A 23,645-nucleotide genomic window follows, 5' to 3' on the forward strand; every position below is an offset into this window, starting at 1 on the left:
AACAGTGCACTGTGGTCTACATAGACTTTCAATAAAAAGCAGCCTTTTTGGCTTAATTTGTGGCGATAATTCTGAGGTTTTCGTGGATCTTTGCTGAGTAACTCGTTACTCAGTAGGTCATGTGTAAAACTTGCCTGCAAGTCAAGGCTTGATTTTGAAAATCATGTGATTGAGCAGATAAAGAGCTTTGGCTATGCAGCAAATTCAATGAACAAAAGAGCCAGAGTATCACAGAAAATAGGCCATAGAAAAAAATACCACGGTTCAGGATATATTAGTGCATTTCTCCAAACGAGGCAATTAAAATATTTGCAGAGGCAAACTCTTTTTGTTGATTTGCAAGGCTTTCCTCTCTGTGAAATATAACATTTTTTATTCTGATTTACTTCCACTGAAAGCAGAACATTTTGCAACTTCCCACTTAAATATCAGCTGTATTTTATGCCACCAGAAACCAGTAATGCATCTTCATTACTTTAAGGAAAACTGTATTATTGTCATTTGTAAAATAGTCATTTCCTCTCCTACGTTACTTTTTGTATTTAATCCTCGGAAAAATCCCATGCAAGCAAAAAAAAAAAAAAAAAAAAAAAAAAAATCAGCAGATAACTGATCAAGGATCCACAACCCTGCAGGCCGGTTTGCCTTTTATAGCTTTTCCAATTGAATCATTGGGAACAGCTGTGCCACATTCGGCCCGGTTATCGGTTACGTTCAAAGTTAAACCCAATAAAAACAGACATGTGTTGCTTAACAGGAATACGTTCTGAGAAATGCGTTGTTAAATGAATTTGTCATTCTGCGAACATCCGTGTATTTATACATACCTAGATGGTATAGCCTCGATGCAGCCAATAGATGCCGTAAACACGAGACTTAAGGCAGCGTAACACAGCATACAGTAGTTTTACAGTGAACTTTTTAATAAGTAGAAAGAGTACACTGTAAAATAACGATAAAAAGTACAGTATAATACATACATAGAGTAACATAGGTGTTATCAATTATTATGTACTGTACATAATTGTATATGTTGTACTCATATACAACTGGCAGTGCAGTAGGTTTGTTTACAGGAGTACCACCATGAACGCATGAGTAACACGTTGTGCTACGACGTCACTAGTCAATAAGAATTTTTCAGCTCCATTATAATTTTATGGGACCACCGTCGTATAAGCGGTCAGTCGTTAAGCAAAAACGTCATTAAGCAGTGCATGACTATAATAAAATTTTTGCCTCAACTCCAATTAAAATGTAAGAATCCATGAAAATATTTGCCAGTCATATTTTGAATTCAAGTGAAAATTACAGTCATGCAGTTGCTAATTAAAAAAAAACAAAAATTACATGAAGGCAAGAATTCATACATTAGCTCATATTTTAATAAAACAGCACAAAGTGAAAGGATGAGAAGCACAGAACAACTTCATATTTTGCTGTACACACTGGTGATAAAACTGTGCAGCAACAAAGGGGAGCAGGGAGCTGAGAGAGACAGGATGGGTATAGAACCAAAAATCAAAACTTTCTGTAAGCAAAAGATTGGTGTGGTGAACAACGCCTACAAAGTCTAAAAACACAGGTAACATTGCCTTTTTTTTTTTATCAAAAATATATCATTGGGTCTATGGCTACACATAAAAAGAAACCCATACAATAGCAAATATTTACAATTTCTATGTGAACTGAATTAATCAAAGTCTTACAGTATATACACAAGTCGGTACTGTCCCAGAAATAATATTCACTTTGAAACATTAAAAATGTGAAAATGTGTTTGCAGAAAGGACCATGCATTTCATAAAAATGTATTTTTTCCCCACGGAGCATAACTGATAAAAAGCATTAATAAAGAGGATCCTGTCAGGTATACCCATGCTCTGTGTGACGGTGTAGGCTTTCATTCTGGGGTTTTTAAATCATCTGCAAAACAGACAGACAAAAATCCCATTATAAAATCAAGCGTGACATAACAGCCAAAATGTTACTGAATGAACATCACCCACAAATACACACAAAACATTACGCAATATGCTGTGATCCTACAGCTGTTCCCTATAGCCTGTAATATACAATACATTTTTTGCATGATTTTTGTCTAATCTGCTATTTATTACTATTGCACCTGGAATTACTTTTTAATTTGACTGCAATTAGCCTCATGCAACAGTATAATAATATATATAAAAGCCCAACACCCACCTGGAGAGCTAGTTACTGTTCTGCCTCTGCACCTTGAAGACAACCCCTGGAGTGGAGTCCTCGCTCGGGCGTTTTACCGTGGTCATTGTGCTCGTGTGGTGGCCACGTCCTTAAAGGGTAGGGTGGGGGCAACAAAGGGTAAGTTACTCAACAAGCCACTGGCTACCTGTTTTCAGTACAGTATGACTGCGGTGGAATGTTCAGCGCTGTGTTTGTGTGCTCATCCTGTGGCCTGTAGCTCATGGCTCAACCTGACCCAGTACCATTAGGCCAGTGGCTCTATACTCATAACCAAAAAGTTGGGGACAGGGCTCGGGGTCGGTACCCACTTTGCTGCTGGGTGCTGCCGCCAGGCTTGGATTCTCCCTGGGGATGTGCCATCACTGCGCCACTCCAGTCTCCCACAAGGTTTGCAGGAACCTGGTGTCCTACAGGTACATACACAAAAACAGGGTCACGCATCACAGCCAAACTGACTACTGTAGTGAAATTTTTAAATTAAGTAGGTTAAACACTGATATAAACTACCAACAGCCACACTGTAGTCCAAGTTTACAGGACATACTTTCAGCAGAGTCAGAAAAACCTCAGGTCAATCGTATTAGCACATCATTTATATAGGGAGCATCAAGCCGTATCCAGGGTGACGGAAATCAGGACTGCGTGTCTGGTGACCAAGGATGCAGATGACGGTGCGTACCGATCGTACCCAAGCTGTCCTGGGCGGCCTCCCCATGGGGAAGCCCAACCATGTTGCCAGCTGCCTCACTGTTGCCAGAGGGGTTCGAGGGCACCGTCGCCAAGAGCCCTGTGGAAGGGGCCCAGAGTGTTGGTCACACAAACAGGGACACAAGGACACAGGTGGGTCCACAAGTCCCATTTACCCTAACCCATCCAACAGACTCCTCGTTTATCCACACACAGGCTCCTCATCACCAGCCTCTTGCACGGGGGAAGGTAGCACTCTTGAAGCAGAGCACTGACACACTACTGCTGTCACAACCTTTTGTCAGAGAGAGGGTTACCTTATTCCAAAAGCAAACAACTGATTTCACCGTATCACTTTTACCTTAATAAAACAAATGTGAAAAATTAAAAAGTTTTTTTTAAAAGCAATAGTTGGAAACATACAGTGTGAGTTATGAAACACGATGCAAACAGCTCCATTTTCAAGATGTACAACTGTAAAGCAACAAACTACACAATAACCCTACTTATTAAATCAACTGCCTCACAGGTTATACACATTCTAGAACATTTTCTCAACAGCACTTAAACACTGAAATTTTTATTTTTCTTAACTTTTCTTAACTGTTTCATATCTGGGGGTGCGGTGGCGCAGTGGGTTGGACCACAGTCCTGCTCTCCGGTGGGTCTGGGGTTCAAGTCCCACTTGGGGTGCCTTGCGACGGACTGGCGTCCCGTCCTGGGTGTGTCCCCTCCCTCTCCGGCCTTACGCCCTGTGTTACCGGGTTGGCTCCGGTTCCCCGCGACCCCGTAAGGGACAAAGCGGTTCTGAAAATGTGTGTGTGTGTGTGTTTCATATCTGTGCTTCAGATATCTTGATTTATGCAAACACTTTAGTTTATGTAAACATAACTAGTATTTGCATATTATGCAAATACTGGCATATAAAGAAAACACTGAAATAACATTTTTAAAAGCTTTCATTCATTTTTTGGAGTATAAACCATCTTTCAGGAAATACGAGTATAAGCCAACCTTTACTATATAGTTAAGCTTTGATTGATTTATGCTGATTCTTAAACAATGTTTTTACTACTTAAAAGCCTGGAACATTTTACCAGGTAATACAGATGAGTTACCAGTCTTTGGTCAGCAGTCCTTGAGCCCTGAGAAACTCCATATAAGATGTGACAAGGCACTTGTGCAAAAATATGACTCAGAACGAACTTGGAGGAGAAGAATCCAAGAGCTCTGATTTCTCCACATCTATCAAAGGTTTACTTGCGAAGCCAGGCTGGAGAAGGAAGGAAGGTTCTGGAAAGTGACACGGCGCACAGGCTCACCGAGGCCCCTGTAGCAGGACAGCTGCTGGTAGATCTGCTTCATGCGCTCGATGTTGAGACGGCTGGCCTCGGCGTGGTTCACCATGGGCTTCGGGTAGTGCACGCCAATCATGCACTTGGCTGACTTCTGCACGCTCTCGGGGGCGTTCCAGGGGTCATAGATGTACTTGGCAGGGAAACCTCTCAGGATGGGTAGGTAGCGTCTGGGGGGGATGTGACAAAAGGCTCACATCAAACACTGAAGTTGCAGTGAGCTTCTGCTTTTATACTTCACACAAGCCAATAATTCACACCGTATGTCTGCAGGCCCACTGGACCACCAGGTAATAATCATGGTGAACACTGAATCCAACGTCAAACGGCTGCTGTTGTGGACACAAAAATTTGGCGCTCCAATTACTTTGTACCAGAGCACATCTAGAGCCATCAGCCTTTACGCAGCTGACCTGATGTAGTCGCCATTGGGGTCGGTGCGACGGCCAAAGCCCACGGGGCAGTAGCAGTGGAAGAACTGCTGGAAGAACGAGCTGCACGAGAGCCACATCCAGCTGCCTGCGTTCACGCTCCAGTCTGCGTCCAACAGCAGCTCCTCAAACACCTGTACAAGAGCATGCACGCAGTCATCAGCTAAAAGTGCAAATCACTAAAGGTTATCCTGAAGTGCTGCTACTGCTTCTCTCACGTTATGACCCAAGGCAGCTCACAGCCTCATCTGTCTTCTGGGTGAGGTACTGTGTCCTTGCCCTCTACCAAGCTCCAAATTCCATCTCCAGCTTGCTTCTAAACTCCTTCCTTGTTGACCAATCCCACGTATACCCATTCCTCAAATAACAGGGTTAATCTGTTCCGTGAAATTACCATAGTTCCGCTACGCACCGCATTATTTACTATTATTTCCTAGGGCAAACCAGAACAAAAAAACTCCCCTATAAATTCATTAGAATGCCATAAAAAAGTCTTTAGGCATAACGGCAAGAATAGAAACATCGTATATTTTTAGATTTCATAACAACAAAAACTTTGTCATTTAATGTTACGTTTTCTTTATCAGAGCAAAAGCAGTTGGTGTTCTTTTATTAACTGTATCTCTACTCACCTTGGAAGTAAAAATGACCACACAATAGGTACAGTTGTCATTTTACTGAACAGGAAGTGTGTTGAATGAAAAAAGTGTATATATTTCAATACGCTGCTATAGCACCCTATTATCTGAGGGCTGAGTGTCCTATCCAATTCAAGTACCACCTTTTGCTTCAGTCTCCACTACTCTCCCAGCCTTTAATGCCCCCTTGCCTTCGTAGCCACCAGACCTTACTTTTAGACCCAAGCTACCTTCATGCCTTCCTCCCAGCTGATCCACAGGTCCCCCCGGGTGAGGAAGCAGGCCACAGCATGCCGGGCCAAGTGGTGGATCCAGCCCTCCTGCCTCAGTTGGGTCATGATGGCATCAATCCAGGGGAAGCCTGTGCGCCCCTCAGCCCACTTGGCCAGCGCCTCGGGGTTACGGTCCCAGGGGATCTGTACGCAGATGGGGTTCCCTTCCATCTTGTCAAAGCGTGGGTTGTTGGTGGCTGCCGTGTAGAAAAACTCACGCCACAGCAGCTGCCCGTATAGCGACAGAGGGGGAGAGCTGTTCTTCTTCACCTGTGGGGCACCGAGCAGCAGGTCAATGAGATATAACAAGTCCCACATTCCTTTTCCTACATAACTACATGAAAAAATAACCAATCAGTCTTGGTTTAGGATCTACTTTCCCTAAATTTCCACATGTCTAACCCATGCAACACATCCACCCTCCCACTGATTTGAGTTATCCCAAAAACATGTCCAAAGTTTGTCATTCTTTTATTGACTGAGACACAGCAGATACAAGCTGTAAACACTGCAAAAGTGAATTGAATTAATCTGGTCCCACCTTCCTGCTCTACTTGGGTGCTCTTTACTGCCAACTAATGACTAGATGTGGAAATGTGATCATTCGAAAATAAAGAAAAATAAATGTAAAGTAAAAACGTTTCTATCTTTAAAAATTTGACTGGAATATCTCAGTGCACCGAGCAACATAAACCGTAAACACTATGGAAACTAGCCTGTAAGAACTGCACTGGTGTTTCTTGTGGGTTTCACATGAGCGCACCTTCTTATAGAGGTCTGTGAGCTTGAAGTAGAAGAGGCGGCAGGAGAGGCAACCGAAGCGCAGGTAGGGGCTGAGCCCTGTTGGACTAGCCAGCAGGGAGTTGGAGTTCATCCGGGGCCTCTCAAAATTAGCCACCCAAGCCTGTGTGTACATTTCAAAAACATCTTGAATTTTGTTCATTTTTAAATTGACTACAAAGGTTTGTGCTACTTTAGCATGAACTTGACTTTTTTTTTCTTTTTTATTATTTTTAAAAACTGAAATCAAACAGTGATAAATGTTTGATACATACTGCAAGGAAGAAAACAAAATCACGGATAAATGGTGGTTCAATCTAAAGATTCTTTGTAAGACATGCCACGTCTCTGGGAAGATCCAGATTAAAATATGTACCGTACAGTGTTTTTAAATAAATAAATAAATAAATAAATAAATAAAAAAAAAAAAAAACCACAAGACGGTCACAAGTTAGTGAATCACTGCAGGAGAAACCCTCAGACTCATGACACTGAAATCACTGCAGTATGAACACACACTGCCAGATATGTGTGGATTTAATATGGAAATGGTAGCAAGAGGCTACAGACAGTCCCCGCGTTATGAACGTCCGACTTACACACAACCCGTAGTTACGAACCATCCCCCATAAAGCCTATTAAAAACTTGAGCTACATAAAATGGTTCATAATAAACAGGCACTACTTTGGGACATGGCATCAAAACATTGTGTGTCTACAGTGGTTTGTTGGCGGGGAAAGTGAGCCCGAGATAGGACAAAGACTTCCTTCTTTTCAGTCGGACCACATTGCTGTTAAGTATATTGTGTGTTACTGTATTTGGTTTTTTTTGTTCTTATCCACCTGACCATGGCACCAAAGTGTAAATGTGATGCAAGTGATGGTGATGCATCAAAGAAAAACGATCATGGCTGAAACTAAAGCGGAAATAATAAAGCGATCAGAAAAAGATGAAACTCCAGCGAACACTGGGGAAGCGTTAGGTTACAGTCTCAACGATCAGGATAGTTTTAAAGAACAAAGCAAAAATAATGGCGCATGTAAAAGGCTCAGTCCCAATGAAATTAACAATCACCACTAAGCAACACAGTGGTTTAATCATTGAAATGGAAAGGCTATTGATAATTTGGTTAGAGGATCAAAATCAATATAATATGCCTATTAGCCTTGCTTTGGTGCAAGAAAAAGCTCAAAGCCTTTTTAGTGATTTAAAAGCTGCTCATACAGCAAGCGAAGGTGAATGTGAGAAGGAATTTGTGGCGAGTAGGGGTTGGTTTAATCGTTTTAAAGTGATAGCAAATTTACACAATATTAAATAGCACGTCAAACCCTGTGTGGAGTCAAGAGAATGGGTTCTGACCTTCCTCTCCAAGTGCCTTTCCAGACGGGTGAGGGCTTCGGTTTCCCCTCCGGGCCACACGGCTGAAGATAGCCCCTCTGTGTTGAAACCTGCAAGTGAACAGAACCATGGCAAGCGGAGTGAAACACGGTGCTCTTCTACATGGGTAGGGGTACACAGTTTCACACAAACAGTACTCCAACTAACACACACAGCAAAAGTGACCCCATTTACCCAGCTCCTCCAAAGAGGGCACTCCAAACTTGTCATCGTGGTCGTCGAACACCGGTGTCGTGCACTTTCCCATCACTTCGGCTGTGATGGACTCAACCGGAGTCTCAACAGCCTCCATGCGGCTGATCAGGGTTTGGAATCGCTTATAGGTCAACGGGGACTGGCCACCGTTCAACTCGATGATCCTGTAGAATGAAAAAGACACTTAAAAATACATTCTGTTTAACAGAGACTTATTGCCCTCTTCTGGCAGCACAGCGTTTAGCACCATAATACATTTGCTCTGCTGCTCTGGTTCTGCTCCATACTGTCTGTCCACATTCAACAGAATGTTATTTTAAGTCATTTAAAATTTTATGAGTCTAAAAATAATGTTAATATAAAAATATTTTTATATATTAGAATTTTATCCAAGACTTTTACAGTATCTAACTTGTAAATAAATCAAAGGACCTCCATTATTGATCTTTGTGTAAAAAAAGGTAAAAGTAGCCAGACACTGATGAATATTACACACGCTTACGTGACACTTTTTCAGAGAAAAAAGTGCACTGTTTTTCTTGGTGCTGACCATTTCATTGACAAAACCATGGAGAAACAGTGGATTTAAATGTGGATGACAGAAAAGAGAGCAGCTCCACTAGTGTGTGCAGGGCATGTTCCCCAAGGGGCTCAAGGGACCGAACAGGCGTACTTGTCCAAGTCATAGAGCGTGTGGGAGATCCGGACCACAACCTCGACGCCGGCTTCACTGGCCAGCTTCCGGATGGCTGCGTCCCGCTCTTTGCCAAAGGGCTCCGAGTCATATTCGTAGGACAGCCGCTTGATGCTCCATTCCTGAGCAAGATTCCACAGGGAAACGCACACAGTACAAAATAAGTATACTTAGGACAATGTTAATTACACATTGCACAAAAAACCAAGTGCTATACATTGGCCATGATATGAACCTGAATTAAAAAAAAACCTTCAAAGGGGCAAAAGAGCAACATCTTGCACTACAGATCTATGAAAAGTTAAGAGATTTGGGCATAGGCATAAAGATTATATAATACACGAGATCCTCTTGATACAAATATTCAAGTCATGAATTTAGGAAGATTCTATTTATTTATTTACACAGACACACAGTAGCTGCACACACACATACACAAAAATATGTATACGTATACACACACAATGCATTTACAAGAAACAAGACATAGCCATAGGCATACAGAATATGCAACACAAACAACTTGTGTCTGCAAAACATCTGTAATCACCACTGAAACAACTCAACTCATAAATAGGAAAAAAAAACAAATCCCCCCCATTCCAAAAAAAAAAAAAAAAAAAAAAAAAAAATTCTTTCCTCATGTGTTATGAGGTACTGTAGTTGTGCACATGCAACTTAAGGAACCTTACTGAAGTTACTGAGGATGGAGGAAACCACAGGAACTATTACATACCTGTTACTTTAATGCACTAGTAAAGTCAATGAATGGTGTATAACCTGGTCACCCCTGCCCACCCACACAAGGGCTATGGCAATTTGCTGCATGAAATACCCCCACAGCGGAAGGACTGACTATTGTAGGGCACAGACTGACCTTTTGGGCTATACATATCCCCAGCGGAGGACCATTTTACCTTAAATAACCTGGGGAAGACATCAGTGGGCTGTCCACGAATGACAAAAAGGCGGGAGTTGAGCTTGCGAAGGCTGGCGTCCAGGTCCTCCAGACACTGCAGTAGAAACCTGTGGAATGAGGAGTGGTGGAGCGTTGAACCAGTGCTTCGGTATGCAAGAGCTCACGATTTCAACAAAACCTCACACCTTCAATCCCAACATCAAAATCTCTGGTCTCATGTTCAGACAGGTGTCCCAAGGTGGGGGGGGGGGGGGGGGGGAAATCACAGTGATGACCAGCACATGAGCTTCAGAACGGGTATAATTTAATGGGTACCAGAAATACTTCACCAAATTAGTCGATGCTCGTGTGGACATGGGGGAGTTAAGACCAGCTGGAGCTGAGAATCAAGTATGGTCAGGTATCATCACCACAGTCTCAGCTCAGGTCAGTATTTATAACTCCGAATAAGAAAGACGCTGTGCAAAAAATGGAAGAATGAAAGGTGGAAACCACTGCTCACTAAAGAAAACATTTAAGCACATCTACAGTTCACCAAAAAACACCTGGATGGACTTCTGAGTCTTCTGTGGATGGATGAATTAAAAGCAGAATTCTCCGGACCACATGGTCCAAAAGCAAAGACAACCAAATGCTGTGTTTCAGAATAAAAACCCTCTACCAACAATTAAGCAAGGTGGTGGCAGTGAGATGGTGCGGGGATGCAGTGCTGCCTCGGGATTTGGATGACTAGTCGAGGGCATCAGGTACGACCCAAAGTTGCAGCAAGAACTTATTTATATATGCCTTTCAACTTTGGCATTTCACCCTACTAATCTTTCAATGAGAATCACACTTCAGTTCAGCAGAGGAAGTGGGTCAATAACTCCTGCAGGGAGTTTTGCTTTGGTTGGTGACTGTCACTCTGACCGGGACACCCAGGCTCCACAGGGGGCTTGGACCCCTTGGCCAGAAACCTGCACAGCATTTGTGGCCACAGCGCTATGTGGGTCAGCTCAGCGTCCAGGGGAAAATCCTGTCTGAGTGTAGCAGGGTCAGGGGGGCACAGCAGTGCCAGTGAGGCGGGGACCCAACTCTGTCTGGGACATTACTAGGTAGCCTGATGTATTTATGCTGCAGACAGAAATATGCAGAACATCCTTGTCACCCAGAAGCTCGAATAAGCTCATTCAAAGCTGGGTTTATTATTAAATTTGACTGCGTAGGTGGATGGTGATCACCTGCAGCATGGTGGGAGAAGAGGTGGTGGGCTGGATGTGCTCGGTAAAAGTGGCTGGTGTAACAAATTACTGTTGGGAGAAATGTATGGTCCAGAGGTCACACCTTTTCTTTTTTTCCTTTTTAAAAAAGAGGTGGTGACTGATCTACTAAGGATGGATGGAAATATCTGATGTACATGTTCTCCCTGTACAGGCATTCTCTACAGACGAACGCAGAGCCAGGGCACGCCTATGAAGGGTGTATCTTAGTTCAGCGCAGCGCATGTCACGAGGGGAGGATCCCTCCACTAGCTCACAGTGCGTCAGTAATGGGAATGATCACGTGATGCACTGTGTCACGGGCTTGTTAGTAGAGCGACCTATTTCTCCAGTGTCCACTGGGAGGGTGTGTTTGGGTTGTTACATCATCCTCTTATGCAAGTAATCTGCCATGCTTCTCAAGATTTCCCTCCCTGCGCCGAAATGAGCACGGCTGTCAGCAGAAAAGTACAAACTGAGGGCGAATCCTCCTTCCTCCTGTCAAACACAGATATAAATTACAAGGATATGATTCCATATTGGGATTCTGTCACACAATTATAGGCTAATTTTGAAAGCATTTAAATGCACTATGTGAAGACAGCAGCGCCAAAAGCCTTTTGCGTTCGCTGTTAATGTGTTTGTTTTTGTTAACTTCGGCTTCATTAGTTAATATCTGTTCTTGTTATTTGTCTCTAATCAGCAGCTGGCAGCACAGCGATGCTGCCTTTGGACCCAAAGGTCCCAGGTTCAAATCCCACCTCCAGCTGCAGTTCCCTTGAGGAAAGTATTTACCCTAAATTGCTCCAGTAAAATTACCCAGGTGCATAAATGGGTAAATAACTTAAGCAGGGTAACATTGTAAGGTACTTTGGAGAAAAGAGTCTAAGCCAGACGCTGAGAAAACCCAGCACGTCCTGCAGCTGTCGCTATGAGACCACAGGTGCACATCTCTGCATTCAAGCTTCATACTTCTTATGGTAAAAGCACCCAAAACGATAGGTCTATAGAAAGCAGTGTAATATTTCTTCATCTGCTCTTCCGTTGGATCAATTCTAAACAGACTAAGACACAAATTCCTTTCCCCAATTTGAGTTTGACAGTTTAAAACCAAGTATGCTGGGTCACAGAGACAATTTCTAAATGAAAAATAAGTACAGGTGGTCCTTGATTTACAACCAAGGACCATTTCGACAATCCCGCCGTAAACCGCACATCCCCTTATACCACGACATAAACCATAATGGTAGAGAAACAATGAACACGAATGATGCGTGGTATCATATGGCTTTGCTATGCATTTACACATTTCATTTAAGTAATGCTAACATTGAATAACACAACATACACACAGTACAGTATTATATTTTCATGCTGCAATAATACTTTCATTTTCAGTTCTAAATCTACTGCCTTTTGCTTTTCCGTGTCACCAGAAAACACCATCGCTTACTAACCATCGTAAATAAACAGTAACTTGAAGGGAACCTCAAATGAAAAGTTTTGGGCATAAAATGCAATAGCTGCTAGACACCAAACACTGACTGAGACCCAAACAATAGGAAGTAAGAAATATGGTGCAAATGTTGGGACTCAAAAACAATATAGTAATGTTAATGGGACCGCTTTGGAAGTGCTGGTTGTCCCAGTTACCTATATCATAACTTGCGGACCACCTACATTGGAGGGGGAAACACTGATTATAGGCGCTAGAAGTCTGACCAAAAATAAAATCAGGACTGATCTAGCCACCCATCCATTTTCAGGAAACACTAGTCCAACGGCGAGGACATGAAATCTGTTTTAATGAGCTATGTGACACGGACTCCAAGTGGATGCTTTCAGGAAGAGCTCAGCAAAGTACTGGAAATGATCGTCATTACTGTCTATTCCCAGCTAGTTATTATCTTCCATGGCTAAATTATGTACCCTCTGTTCAAAGAAACCCCAGTCAACAACTTCTGTTAACAGAACAGCAGCATAAAATTAATTGATTACCCAAAACTTTATTATGGAAGACACTTCAAAGTCTTGTACAGTTTTTACTCTCAACACATCATTTCCTCTCATTAAAGAGCAGCAGAGAGAATTAACTTAAAAGTGTTTCTACGATGTACCAATATAGGGCACATCCTTCCCCCCCAGTCACTTAACTAACAGTACTTATGATAATAAATGTTTGGCAAAGTGAGCCAGTTCCCCTTGGTGTCATCTCTGCTGTAGGAGGTGTGAAGGATGAAGGAATGAAAGGTAAACCGCACTTAGCACGTGAACCTGAGTGCGAACGTCAAACAATGTGCAGCTCGGACTGCATGGAACACACAAGCGCTTATGGCTGTGTAAATGCATTACATTTATATTACATTTACATACATAACATTATTGCACTTTTGTCAAGGGAAGTTTATGCCCATGTCCTTAACTGCCATCCTACCTGTCCCCCCTAAAAGGACTCACTATATAATATATATATATACACACACACACACACACACACACACACACACACACACACACACACACACACACACACACACACATACATATAACCTGAGCTGCAAAGACCCAGGTTTGAATTCCACCCTATGGTACCATATTTGGTACCCTGCTGTGGTGCCCTTGGATCAAGGCACTTACCCTGACTTCATACAGTTAAAATTACCCAGCTGTATAAATGGGAAAATCAGTGTAAGTAGATTAACACTGAAGTCGCTTTGGAGAAACGCATCAGATAAATCAAGAGATGTAAGTGTAGTGCATAAATATGAAAAATGTTTCAGAAATGGGCTGAAATAGGACCATGAGGCAGGTCGAGGCCAGGGCTCGGTCAAGCAAAAAGAGCTCAGAGTCGAGACATAAAGAACGTTCAAGCGCGGGTGATCTCAGAAATGTGGGTCAAGCAACGGCCCCCTCACAGAGCGTGGGAACAACGAGGAAAAGCCTCCTCGCTGCACCTTCAACATCGTCACATTCCCTGGCCTCAACTACCAGGCCCAATTACTTCACTTGCAAAGTTACAGCGGTTTATTTGATGCTTTTCTCTAAAGCCACTTCAGTGTTAAGCGACTGGTTACTTACATGGTTTAAGTTCTCATTCACATTTATTCATTTAGCTGATGCTTTTCTCCAAAGCAACTTACAATGTGAATGCTTACAATCATTTACCCATTTATACAGCTGGGTAAATTTACTGGAGCAATTTAGGGTAAGTACCTTGCTCAAGAGTACTACAGCCAAAGGTGGTGATCAAACCTGTGACCTTAGGATCCAAGGGCAGTAGCTCTAACCACCACACTACCAGCTTGTCCCTCATTTCAGTCACTGTGTGCCATAAAATAATAGAACACTAAAATATCTGTAGGCCTGGCTATTATGCCGTTCAGGAGAGAAAAAGTGTGTGTTCTTATCAGGATGGTGACAGTGTCCAGCTGCCAGATTGTGTACATTGCTATAATTAACATTTATTTAATCAAAATTTTTGCCCGACGTTACTTAGTGTCAAACATGCAACCATACATTGATTCACGCTTTTATACAGCTGGGCCATTTTTACTGTATCAATAAAGGGTAAGTATCTTGATCAAGGTTATTACAGCAAGATGTGGGTCTTGAACCTAGACCATTTTGAGTGCAAGGTAGCAGCTCTAACCACTATGCCACCTTCTGTCTCAAAGAGGGTGCAAATCCCTCTTTATTGTAGTAAAGAGTGCCACTAAAATGTACTCAACAAAGCAGAACCCAGCGCATATTACTTTAATGGCACATTTCTCCTGAAAATTGCCAACACCGACTTTTGGACTGAACTGTGGACAAATCTTTAATAGATTTTTTTTCCTATAAAAAATTTGTGTTTTTGAATTCTACTTGAATTCAAAAACTGCCTGGAAGGGAGCCTTTAGGTTTCTGTGTTATACATACACGTGGTCCCTAATTTACGATGGCTCGACCTACGATTTTTTTTAACTTTACGACAGCAAGCTGGCGATACATTTAGTAGAAACTATACTTCAAATTTTGATTTTTTTTTTCCCGGGCAAGCCATATGTGCTGCAATACTCTCTCATGATGCTGGGCAGCAGCAGCGATGGGGATCTCCCAGTCTGTCACGCAGACGTGTGTATTAAATGAATTTTCAACTTATGATATTTGACTCACGATGGGTTTCATGGAACGTAACCCCAGCGTAAGTCGGAGACCACCTGCACTGTGCGTTTACAGACAACTGTGTACAAATGTCCATGATAAATAAGAATTGTGTTCCATATATTCTGTGGGACAAAGCATCATGATAGGAACAATAAAATTAACTTTTTTTCGAAGAGGTATATGACCTGGTGATGCAGCTGAATGACACGGTATACTGTGGGGCAGTCACCTTAAGACAGGGAGGAGATCCACTGACCCAGACACCGACTGCAAAATACTAAGCTCCCGTAAGTACCAGACTCCCGCAGGACAGAACGGGTTGTCTTGCAACGTCTCCCACGTTCGCACTGTGATTATATCCAAGGTCAACTCGCAATCTGTCTAACCCTTCACCTGGCCTTCATATAACGTATCACACGATCACACTGGCCAAAGTCACTTTTGAATCCAAACTGCATTACATTTCTCACATTACATAAACTCTTAAACTAAAATCCATTTGTTCAAGCTTTAGAAAGTGAAGCCGGTCACTGCCACCTGTCTGGTACTTGACCTGTCGTGTTTTGGCAGGAACACATACCTCCTCCACCATCTGCAGCTGTACTTTATTTAACAGCCTCGATGTGGAGTTTCCATGGTTTTCTCATCCTTAATTTATAGTCATGCGTCGTTTAATGACATTTTGCTTAACAACTGGCTGCATATATGACGGTGGTCCCATAAGATTATAACGGAGCTGAAAAATTCTTACCGACTAGTGACATGGCAGCTGTCGTAATGTTGTAGTGCAACGTGTTTGTGGTGGTGCTGCTGTAAACAAACCTACTGCACTGCCAGTCGTATAAAAGTACAGCACATAAATTATGTTCAGTACATAATACTTGATAATGATAAACACCTATGTTACTGTTTTATGTATTTACTGTATTTATCCTTATTTTACAGTGTACTCTATACTTACAAAACTTTACTGTAAAACAGTATGCTGTGTTATGCTGGTAGCAGTGTCATAAATCTTGTGTTTACCGCGTCTCTTGACTGCATTGAGGCTATACCTCTAGGTGGGTATAAGTACACTATGATGTTTACACGACAACGAAATCGCCTAACGACACATTTCTCAGAACGTTATCAACCGTCGTCAAGCGACGCATGTCTGTATTAAAATGGATAAGCTATGATTGTAATCATCATTGGATATGGTGACTGGTTCATATTAACACTCCTAATTAATATACCCTTTAAGCCTTAACTTATTTGGCTTGGTATGATTTAACATAATGCAATTTGGTCTAATAACTGCCCCAGGTAAAGTTTTTTGATCCATTGAGTATATCCTGTTCAACTGCTAGCTCCTCTGCAGGAATGAATTCTGCATTTATACAAACCATGTACTGTTGCGGAAAATTGCATTTACATTTATTCAAATAACAGATTATTTTAAAAACAAATGTCGTGCATTTCACCAACAGGTTAGCTGGTTAAAATAAATTGTCGCTGAATCTGAAGTTATCAACATTTGTCAGCAGAGATCCTTTCGAGGTCTCATATTAAATAGAAAAATCTCCAGAAGGCAACTATTTTCACAGCAATTTTAAAACACTAGTCAACTAGCCCTGGAATATAAATGCAGAGAAACACAATGGCATTTGAGTCATCTCTTCTTTACATCCATCAATCTCCATATTGGCTAAGCCCACACACCATGAATTTCATTCATCGCCAGTAATTAAACTTCTTTTACATACCAGTAAAGAATTGAGCCTAAAAAAAAAAAAAAAAAAAAAAAAAAAAACACTTTTCCCTGTTCTATTTACAACCTAAATGTGAATATGAAATTAATAACAATAGTTTAGACGACCCAGCAATCATTTTCAAGTACACAGCAGTTAAAAATTCATACTTTTAACTCCCGAAGTCACACAAACTGCAATGAAATGAATGTTGTCAAAAATTTCTTGAACATTATAAAAAACCATAACAGTTTCATGCTCACCTACATTGTATTGAGTCCATTTCATATGTTCACCTATTTCCTGGAGCAGGTAACAGCTGGATAAAGGCGACTGCTGATAATGCAGTGGTCAGAGCTGCTGCCTTTGGATCCGAAGGTCACAAGTCCGAGTCTCAACTCCAGCTGTAATACCCTTGAGCAAGGTACTTACCCTAAAAATTGCTCCAGTAAAAATTATCTAGCAGTATAAATGGGTAAATAATTGTAAGTAGATTAACACTGGAGAAAAGTGTCAGCTAAATAAAGCAATTTGCAAAGAACCTAACTGCAAAATTCCTGGGGCACCAGGTAGTGTAGGGTAAAGAGGTGACCCGACCCCCCATGGAATATGAGGGTTTCTGGTTTGAGCCCAACACCTGCCGAAGGACCCTTGACCAAGCTGCTTATGATAAATTAGTTTATTGTGCAATTAATTGTATTCATCATCATTAATCATCTATTATTCAAAGTCACCTTTGACAAAGGGGACACATAAAAGTTAATTTATACCAAGCTCTTCTGAGAACTCAGATGATTTGCATGAAGAACAAACACTACAGGATATGCAATGATCCCACACTTTTGAGTACCTACCTCCACCTGCTGATGCCCACATTGGAGGACCCCGCAAACCAAGGGTCTAAAATGTAAACACAGCGCACGGTGTCTGCCCCTTGGATGGATTCCTTGAGAGAAGGATTGTCGTGGAGCCGCAAGCCCTTCCTGAACCAGTGGATCGTATTCACGACCATTACTTCTACGGTGTACAGTCAAGTACTGGCCTTTCTACTTACTATGCTCAACTCCTGATCACCAATATAACAGCAAGACCGGGATGTATGCAAATAGGCAGCCCAGATCACTTTTTCTCAATAAAAATGAAAGTACTGGAGTCCGTAGCTTTTTTAACCCTGCTCCAGCAGAAGCTTTTCCATGGTGTTGAATGAAGTGTTCATGGACAGCGCCACCATATGCACACCTTCAACCGGCCGGCTCTAGGACCGCGCCGACACGCCTTACACAGCCGCCTAGATTGTATAACTTGTTTTCGTCAAAGTAGATACACAAGTAGAAGAAACGGCGGAAATGAATTACAATATCACGAATATAAGTTTTAAAAGTTTCAAAAGACGGAAACCTATACGAAGGATCACCGGCGGTGCGCTAGCGGATAACGTGCTTATGCCTTATCCTTCCTACTACGCGAGATCAACAACGATCACCAGGCGGCCACACCAGTATTTTTTTTATCATTTAAAACGCTGATGATGAAGACTCCCTCTTCATATTTAGTAGTATATCATCCGTTTTCGCCGTATTAATCGATTCCAATATACTTCGTGTCTCTATTGACTCTTTATAAACACCATTAAATTAATGGATTCCGCTTCCAGTACAAAACCACTCCTATTTCGGCCATGTAACAGCGCTTCTTCTGCTCCCGCGGCCACACCCGGATATGCCGCACACGCAATCGCGTCTCTGATTGGCTACTTTCAGCTTCTGAGACCACGCCCAAATATATTAGGCGCGCAGTAGTGTCCGCTGATTGGTCATTGTCAGCGTCGGAGGTCACGCGCGAGTATGCTGCATACACAATCCTGTGCCTGATTGGTTACATTTCTCAAACGCGTCACTGACTTTGAGTCACGTTCCATTCGTGTGCTGTTTCCAGATACGCAGGAAGGAAAAAAATGACGATTTCTGCGTACAAACTTAAAAAAGTCTATAAAATATTTATCTAGTTAAATTATTTAAACCGATATTGTGTGTTATATTTGTAAAAATATGTTGTTTAATGTCTAACCTAAAAATATGGTTCTCCAACTCGTTTTCATAAGCTCCTCTTCCCGTTTCCGATTGGTTACACATTTTAGGACCCGGATGGGCACGTGAGGTAAGGCGAGGAAGAGCCACGGGTTCAGCACGTGTTCTTCGATGTTTAGGGGGAGAAAGGCGAAATAAAGTCCGTTTTGAGGGATTTCAGCACCTTGATTAAAACCTGTTGGTTTGTTTATTTTATCCGAGAAACATCAAGACCGCTCGTAGTCTGAAGCTTTATGATTTTTTATCGACGTTTTGGGAAGTGGTTTCCTTTTTACATAAGTAAAAAGTGGTGAAAATGTGACGTCACTGTTTCCAGCATTTCGGCCACAACGCGGTTTTTGCTGCGAACTGCAGAGATGCTATTATTAATTATTGTTTTAATCTATTAAGCTGACAGGGCTTTGATGAAGAGACCAGAACGTTAAGTGTTACGTCAACCGAGTTATGTTCACACGTTCCTGGACGTTCCTCCTCTGTTCACACTTGTGATGCTGAGCTGCGGCTCAGCGGGTAGCGCTGGTGCCCCAAAGCCCATGGGCTGCGTGTCTGGATCCGTCTGTGGCTTTAGCGTGTTGTCCGCGTGTTAAATTGTGTGTTTTATTGCTCTGTTGTATGCATGTGGGAAAGGCTGCAAGGCCAATGAATGACTGCAGTGTATCCAACGCTAAATCACCTTGGATAAAGGTGTTAGCTGAATAACAATCATCGTCATTCATACATAACATAATAATCATATTAAGTCGCTTTGGAGAAAATTGTGAATGAATACATGTAAATAGTTTGGCTCTATAGGTAGCTGTGGACAATGAGCAGCTCCAGGTTCTTGATTGGTCAGATGGACAACATTCACACATACAGCTGATCACTTCCCTTTTGATAGTCTGAGAAGTTCATAAGAAACAAGCGTGTTATGAATTTTCAGAGATACATTTTTCCGGATTATTTGATTTCAGCTGAAATTTCTTCCTTTCTCCAGTTCTCTAAAATTTCTGCACCGTTGAACAAGAAAATGTCCAATATTTCAAACTCGCACATGGAAATCCTATATAATAAATTTCTTTTAAATCAGTTAAATGCCACTGAGTTCCTTTGGAGAGGAATGAAAACCACACAAGAGACAGCCACACCCCACAGCATCGCGTACAAGTGTCGACACAGAAGAATACATCCTCGTGTCTCACAGGATGCACAAAGAATGTAATAAATACATTTTATTGTATTTATAAAATACAACATAATTTTTTGTCTCTGACCTGCTGTTACTTACATTTATTGACTTAACAGACACTTTTCTCCAAAGCGATTTACAATGGATACTATGTAGTGTTATCAGCCCACACACCTTATTCACTGCGGTGACTTACACTGCTAGATACACTACTTACACTGGGTCACTCATCCATACATCAGTGGAACACACTCTCACACCTACTGCTGTACATTTTCATCTGCTAATTTAGCTCTAGTGGCCTTGAGCAAGTTACTCTGAATGATTACAGCAAAAAAATACCATGCTATGTAAATGGATAAATTGTTGGAAGTGCTTTGGAGAAAAGCACAGGCTAAACAAATGAATATAGAAGCAGAAGGAGTCATAGGAACATCACTGCTGAGCTCAGCTTTGAATAACTTATACCTTGAGGTGCACATGTAGGGCAGTGGGTTACACAGTGTCAGTGCTCTCACCTTGTAGTGCAAGGTTTAGTCTCACATCCAGCTGTAGTACCCTTGGTCAAAGCACTCACGCTGAACTGATACGGTAAAAATTACTGTACAGCTCTGCAAATGGGTAAATTGGTGTAAATTTGCTTATCTGACTGTGTATGTCACCTTGGAGAAAGGTGTCAGTTAAATAAAGCTTAATTAAAGTAATGTACACAATCTGGATACTGTTACCCTCCTGACAAAAAACACACATTTCCTCTCCTGAACTGCACAATAGCCTACAGATATTTACAAAAATCTTCTATTACAGTGGGGGGCGCAGTGGGTTGGACCGGCTCCTGCTCTCCAGTGGGTCTGGGGTTCGAGTCCCGCTTGGGGTGCCTTGCGATGGACTGGCGTCCCATCCTGGGTGTGTCCCCTCCCCCTCCAGCCTTACGCCCTGTGTTGCCAGGTTAGGCTCTGGTTCCCCGCAACCCCATATGGGACGTGTGTGTGTGTGTCTGTTCTATTACATTCAGCACACAGAAAGCAGAAAAGAGAATGGCCACAACAAGATTGGAATAACAATATAAGTGAATAAGATCGGTTTTCAATGCATCTGTATGTGCTTATTTACTGATGTGCTTCTGCTGAGATTTTTTTTCTAGTTTTTGTCCAGAACCAACACACTCTAATGGATGTCTTAATAAGCTTACTTTTGGATAGATTTTTTTTAAATTGTGTTTTTTTCCAGTTTTTCTCCATAATTTGTCCGTCACAACACTTGTTTTTTCAGTCCCTACAGTTCTGCGTGTATGTTGCTGTGGTCCCACACAATTTTTTTTCGCTACAAATAAAGGTGTCATTCATTCATTCATTCATTCATTCATTGCAACATTGGAGCTGTTCGCTGGTCTTTGTCGCCCTCTAGTGGCAAGATGATACAATTTCAGTGCAGCTCCATTGTGTTTTGGTTCAATGTCTCTGAATTATAACAAAAATTTCTGTCCTTGGAAAAGCATTTTCTTAAATAATTAAACTTGAAGATTTTCACGTTGCTCATTTTGCTAATAGATCCAAATGATAGACAAAAGGCAGCATTTGTTCTGTTTCAATTTTGCATTGAATTTTGATTATTATGATTATTGAAATGAATGCCCCCCCCCAAAGCTGCTTTTCCCAGAGGCTTTCAGCCACTTCAGCAAAAACTGAAAAATGTGAGCAAATTACATATAGCATTAAACTTATGAGCGATGATGAACAAACTATTCCAGCAGAGCTGTTATATCACCAGTAACTGGCTTGGGATAATATTTATTTATATTGGGCCACCTGATCTGACTCAAAACTGCAGAAAAAATCGAGAATAATGAAATTGAAACAATCAGCTACCCTGTCAGCCCTGCAGATTCCACATGTTCTCCTCCTCGTGGAGCACATGGATCTCGGTATGGAATAATGTACACGGATCATGTTAATGCTGATGAGCTCATTTAGGCTGCAGCTCATGTAACGGTGAGGATTGAGCAGTGATGCGTGAATATTATTCTCCCGACGCCGTGACCATAATTACACCACCAGTGGCTTTATTTTCACCACAGTGCTGCCGAGGCAAACATTTCCGTGGAAGACAAAGTGACACCTTTGTGTGCATTTCGTGCAGCAGGATCTCAGCAGGGTCGCGTGGGATGCCTGGAGGACTTGTGGAAAAACCCTGATTGAGTGGACAGGTTTCGCTTGGTGGTGGAAGCCCAGCGAGCGTTTGAGACTCCCAGGGTGATGTAGCACCCATGGAAAATACACACACACACACACACATTTTCAGAACCGCTTTGTCCCTTACGGGGTCACGGGGAACCGGAGCCTACCCGGCAACACAGGGCGTAAGGCCAGAGGGGGAAGGGGACACACCCAGGACGGGACGCCAGTCCGCCGCAAGGCACCCCAAGCGGGACTTGAACCCCAGACCCACCGGAGAGCAGGACTGCGGTCCAACCCACTGCGCCACCGCACCCCCTCTCCCATGGAAAATAGCAAAAAAAAAAAAAAAAAATTACCGTACTGTAAAATTGGGTAAATCGATGTAAGCAACTTAACATTGCAAGTTGCTTTGGAGAAAAGCATCACATAAAAAGTGTAACAACGTGACCTTGGTGTTTCCTCTGGTTGGGATAATTGGCATTATCTACAACCTGCTAGAAGTGATGACACTGCAAGCTTAAGTAGGGTCAAAATTCCAAGTTGAAGTCTTTTTGTAGAACGCGCTGATGTCCCATCTGGACTACTTCCACTCCCACCTGATCTTCCAGCCTCCATAATCACTCCTCTCCAGGTGATCCGGAACACTGCTGCAGGAGTTCTGTTTGATCTGCCAAAGCTCCCCATGTGCCCCCTTCATCGCCTCTCTCCATTGACTTCCTGTAGCTGCCTGTATATAAGATCAGCACTCTGGTTATGGCCTACAAGACCATCAACGGATCTGCTCCCCGATGTCTACAGGACCTGATCACTCGCTACACTCCAACCAGACTGATACACTTTTCCACCTCTGCCCGCTTAGTGGTCCCACATACAAGAGGTTCAAAATCAAAAGGCCAAAGGTTCTCCATTTTGGCTGCAATATAGTGGAACGAGCTCCCTCTGTCCCTCAGAGCTGCTGAATCCCTTCCAGTATTCAAGAAGTTCTCAAAACACATCTCTTTCTCACATCTTGCTTTTGTGACACACAGGAATAGTCGAGGAGGTTTGCACCGATCAGTGGAAACATCTCATATCACAAGAAGCGGAAGGTCTCGGCCCTGCCTTGCAGTCCATTTTCAACCTGTCCATCAAACGTATTTACTTCTATTTGTTTAGCTGATGCTTCTCTTCAAAGCAACTTATAGTGTTTAGCTACTTACACTGATTTATCCATTTATACAGCTGGGTCAGGTTTTATATATCCCTTTGTGGTAAGTTTGTGGATGGGGCCCCTCAGCAACTCCCTCTAGAATATGCATGTTTGAAGCTTGTCTTTTAAAAAATAAATTTTACTTATGTGTCTCTTGTGTGTGAGGGGCGCAGGGGCGTGGTCTCCGGTGGGTCTGGGGTTCGAGTCCCACTTGGGGTGCCTTGCGACGGACTGGCGTCCCGTCCTGGGTGTGTCCCCTCCCCCTCCGGCCTTACGCCCTGTGTTGCTGGGTAGGCTCCGGTTCCCCGCAA

At 42.4% G+C, this 23,645-nt stretch overlaps 1 protein-coding gene across 2 annotated transcripts; it reads right to left on the bottom strand.

Moving 5' to 3' along the window:
- Positions 1-1,056: 1,056 nt before the first annotated feature.
- Positions 1,057-18,416, bottom strand: cry1b (cryptochrome circadian regulator 1b). 2 transcript variants are annotated; one of them, XM_018754908.2, is made up of 13 exons: positions 17,568-18,416; positions 9,595-9,703; positions 8,657-8,799; positions 7,963-8,147; positions 7,750-7,838; positions 6,373-6,513; positions 5,568-5,879; positions 4,682-4,833; positions 4,236-4,438; positions 2,915-3,013; positions 2,535-2,633; positions 2,206-2,314; positions 1,057-1,926 (listed from the first exon to the last, which is right to left on the bottom strand). In XM_018754908.2, exons 1-12 carry the CDS (start codon positions 17,723-17,725, stop codon positions 2,214-2,216), a joined length of 1,791 nt encoding a protein of 596 aa, XP_018610424.2. In that variant the 5' UTR covers positions 17,726-18,416; the 3' UTR covers positions 1,057-1,926; positions 2,206-2,213. The 2 variants fall into 2 exon arrangements, with proteins under 2 accessions (XP_018610424.2, XP_018610422.2); XM_018754906.2 differs by having other exon boundaries at positions 2,906-3,013.
- Positions 18,417-23,645: the final 5,229 nt, after the last annotated feature.

The sequence above is a fragment of the Scleropages formosus genome, chromosome 5 (genome assembly GCF_900964775.1).
Source record: "Scleropages formosus chromosome 5, fSclFor1.1, whole genome shotgun sequence".
Lineage (NCBI taxonomy): Eukaryota > Metazoa > Chordata > Actinopteri > Osteoglossiformes > Osteoglossidae > Scleropages > Scleropages formosus.

Bases quoted from the DNA above. Each gene is read 5' to 3' on its own strand.
- cry1b (XM_018754906.2), bottom strand. From the start codon at position 17,725: ATGGTCGTGAATACGATCCACTGGTTCAGGAAGGGCTTGCGGCTCCAC. The intron at 8,800-9,594 runs GTAAAATGGTCC...AATCTTGCTCAG, and splicing joins TCTTCCCCAGGTTATTTAAG to GAATGGAGCATCAAGCGGCT. The intron at 5,880-6,372 runs GTGCGCTCATGT...GGTGCCCCACAG, and splicing joins TCACAGACCTCTATAAGAAG to GTGAAGAAGAACAGCTCTCC.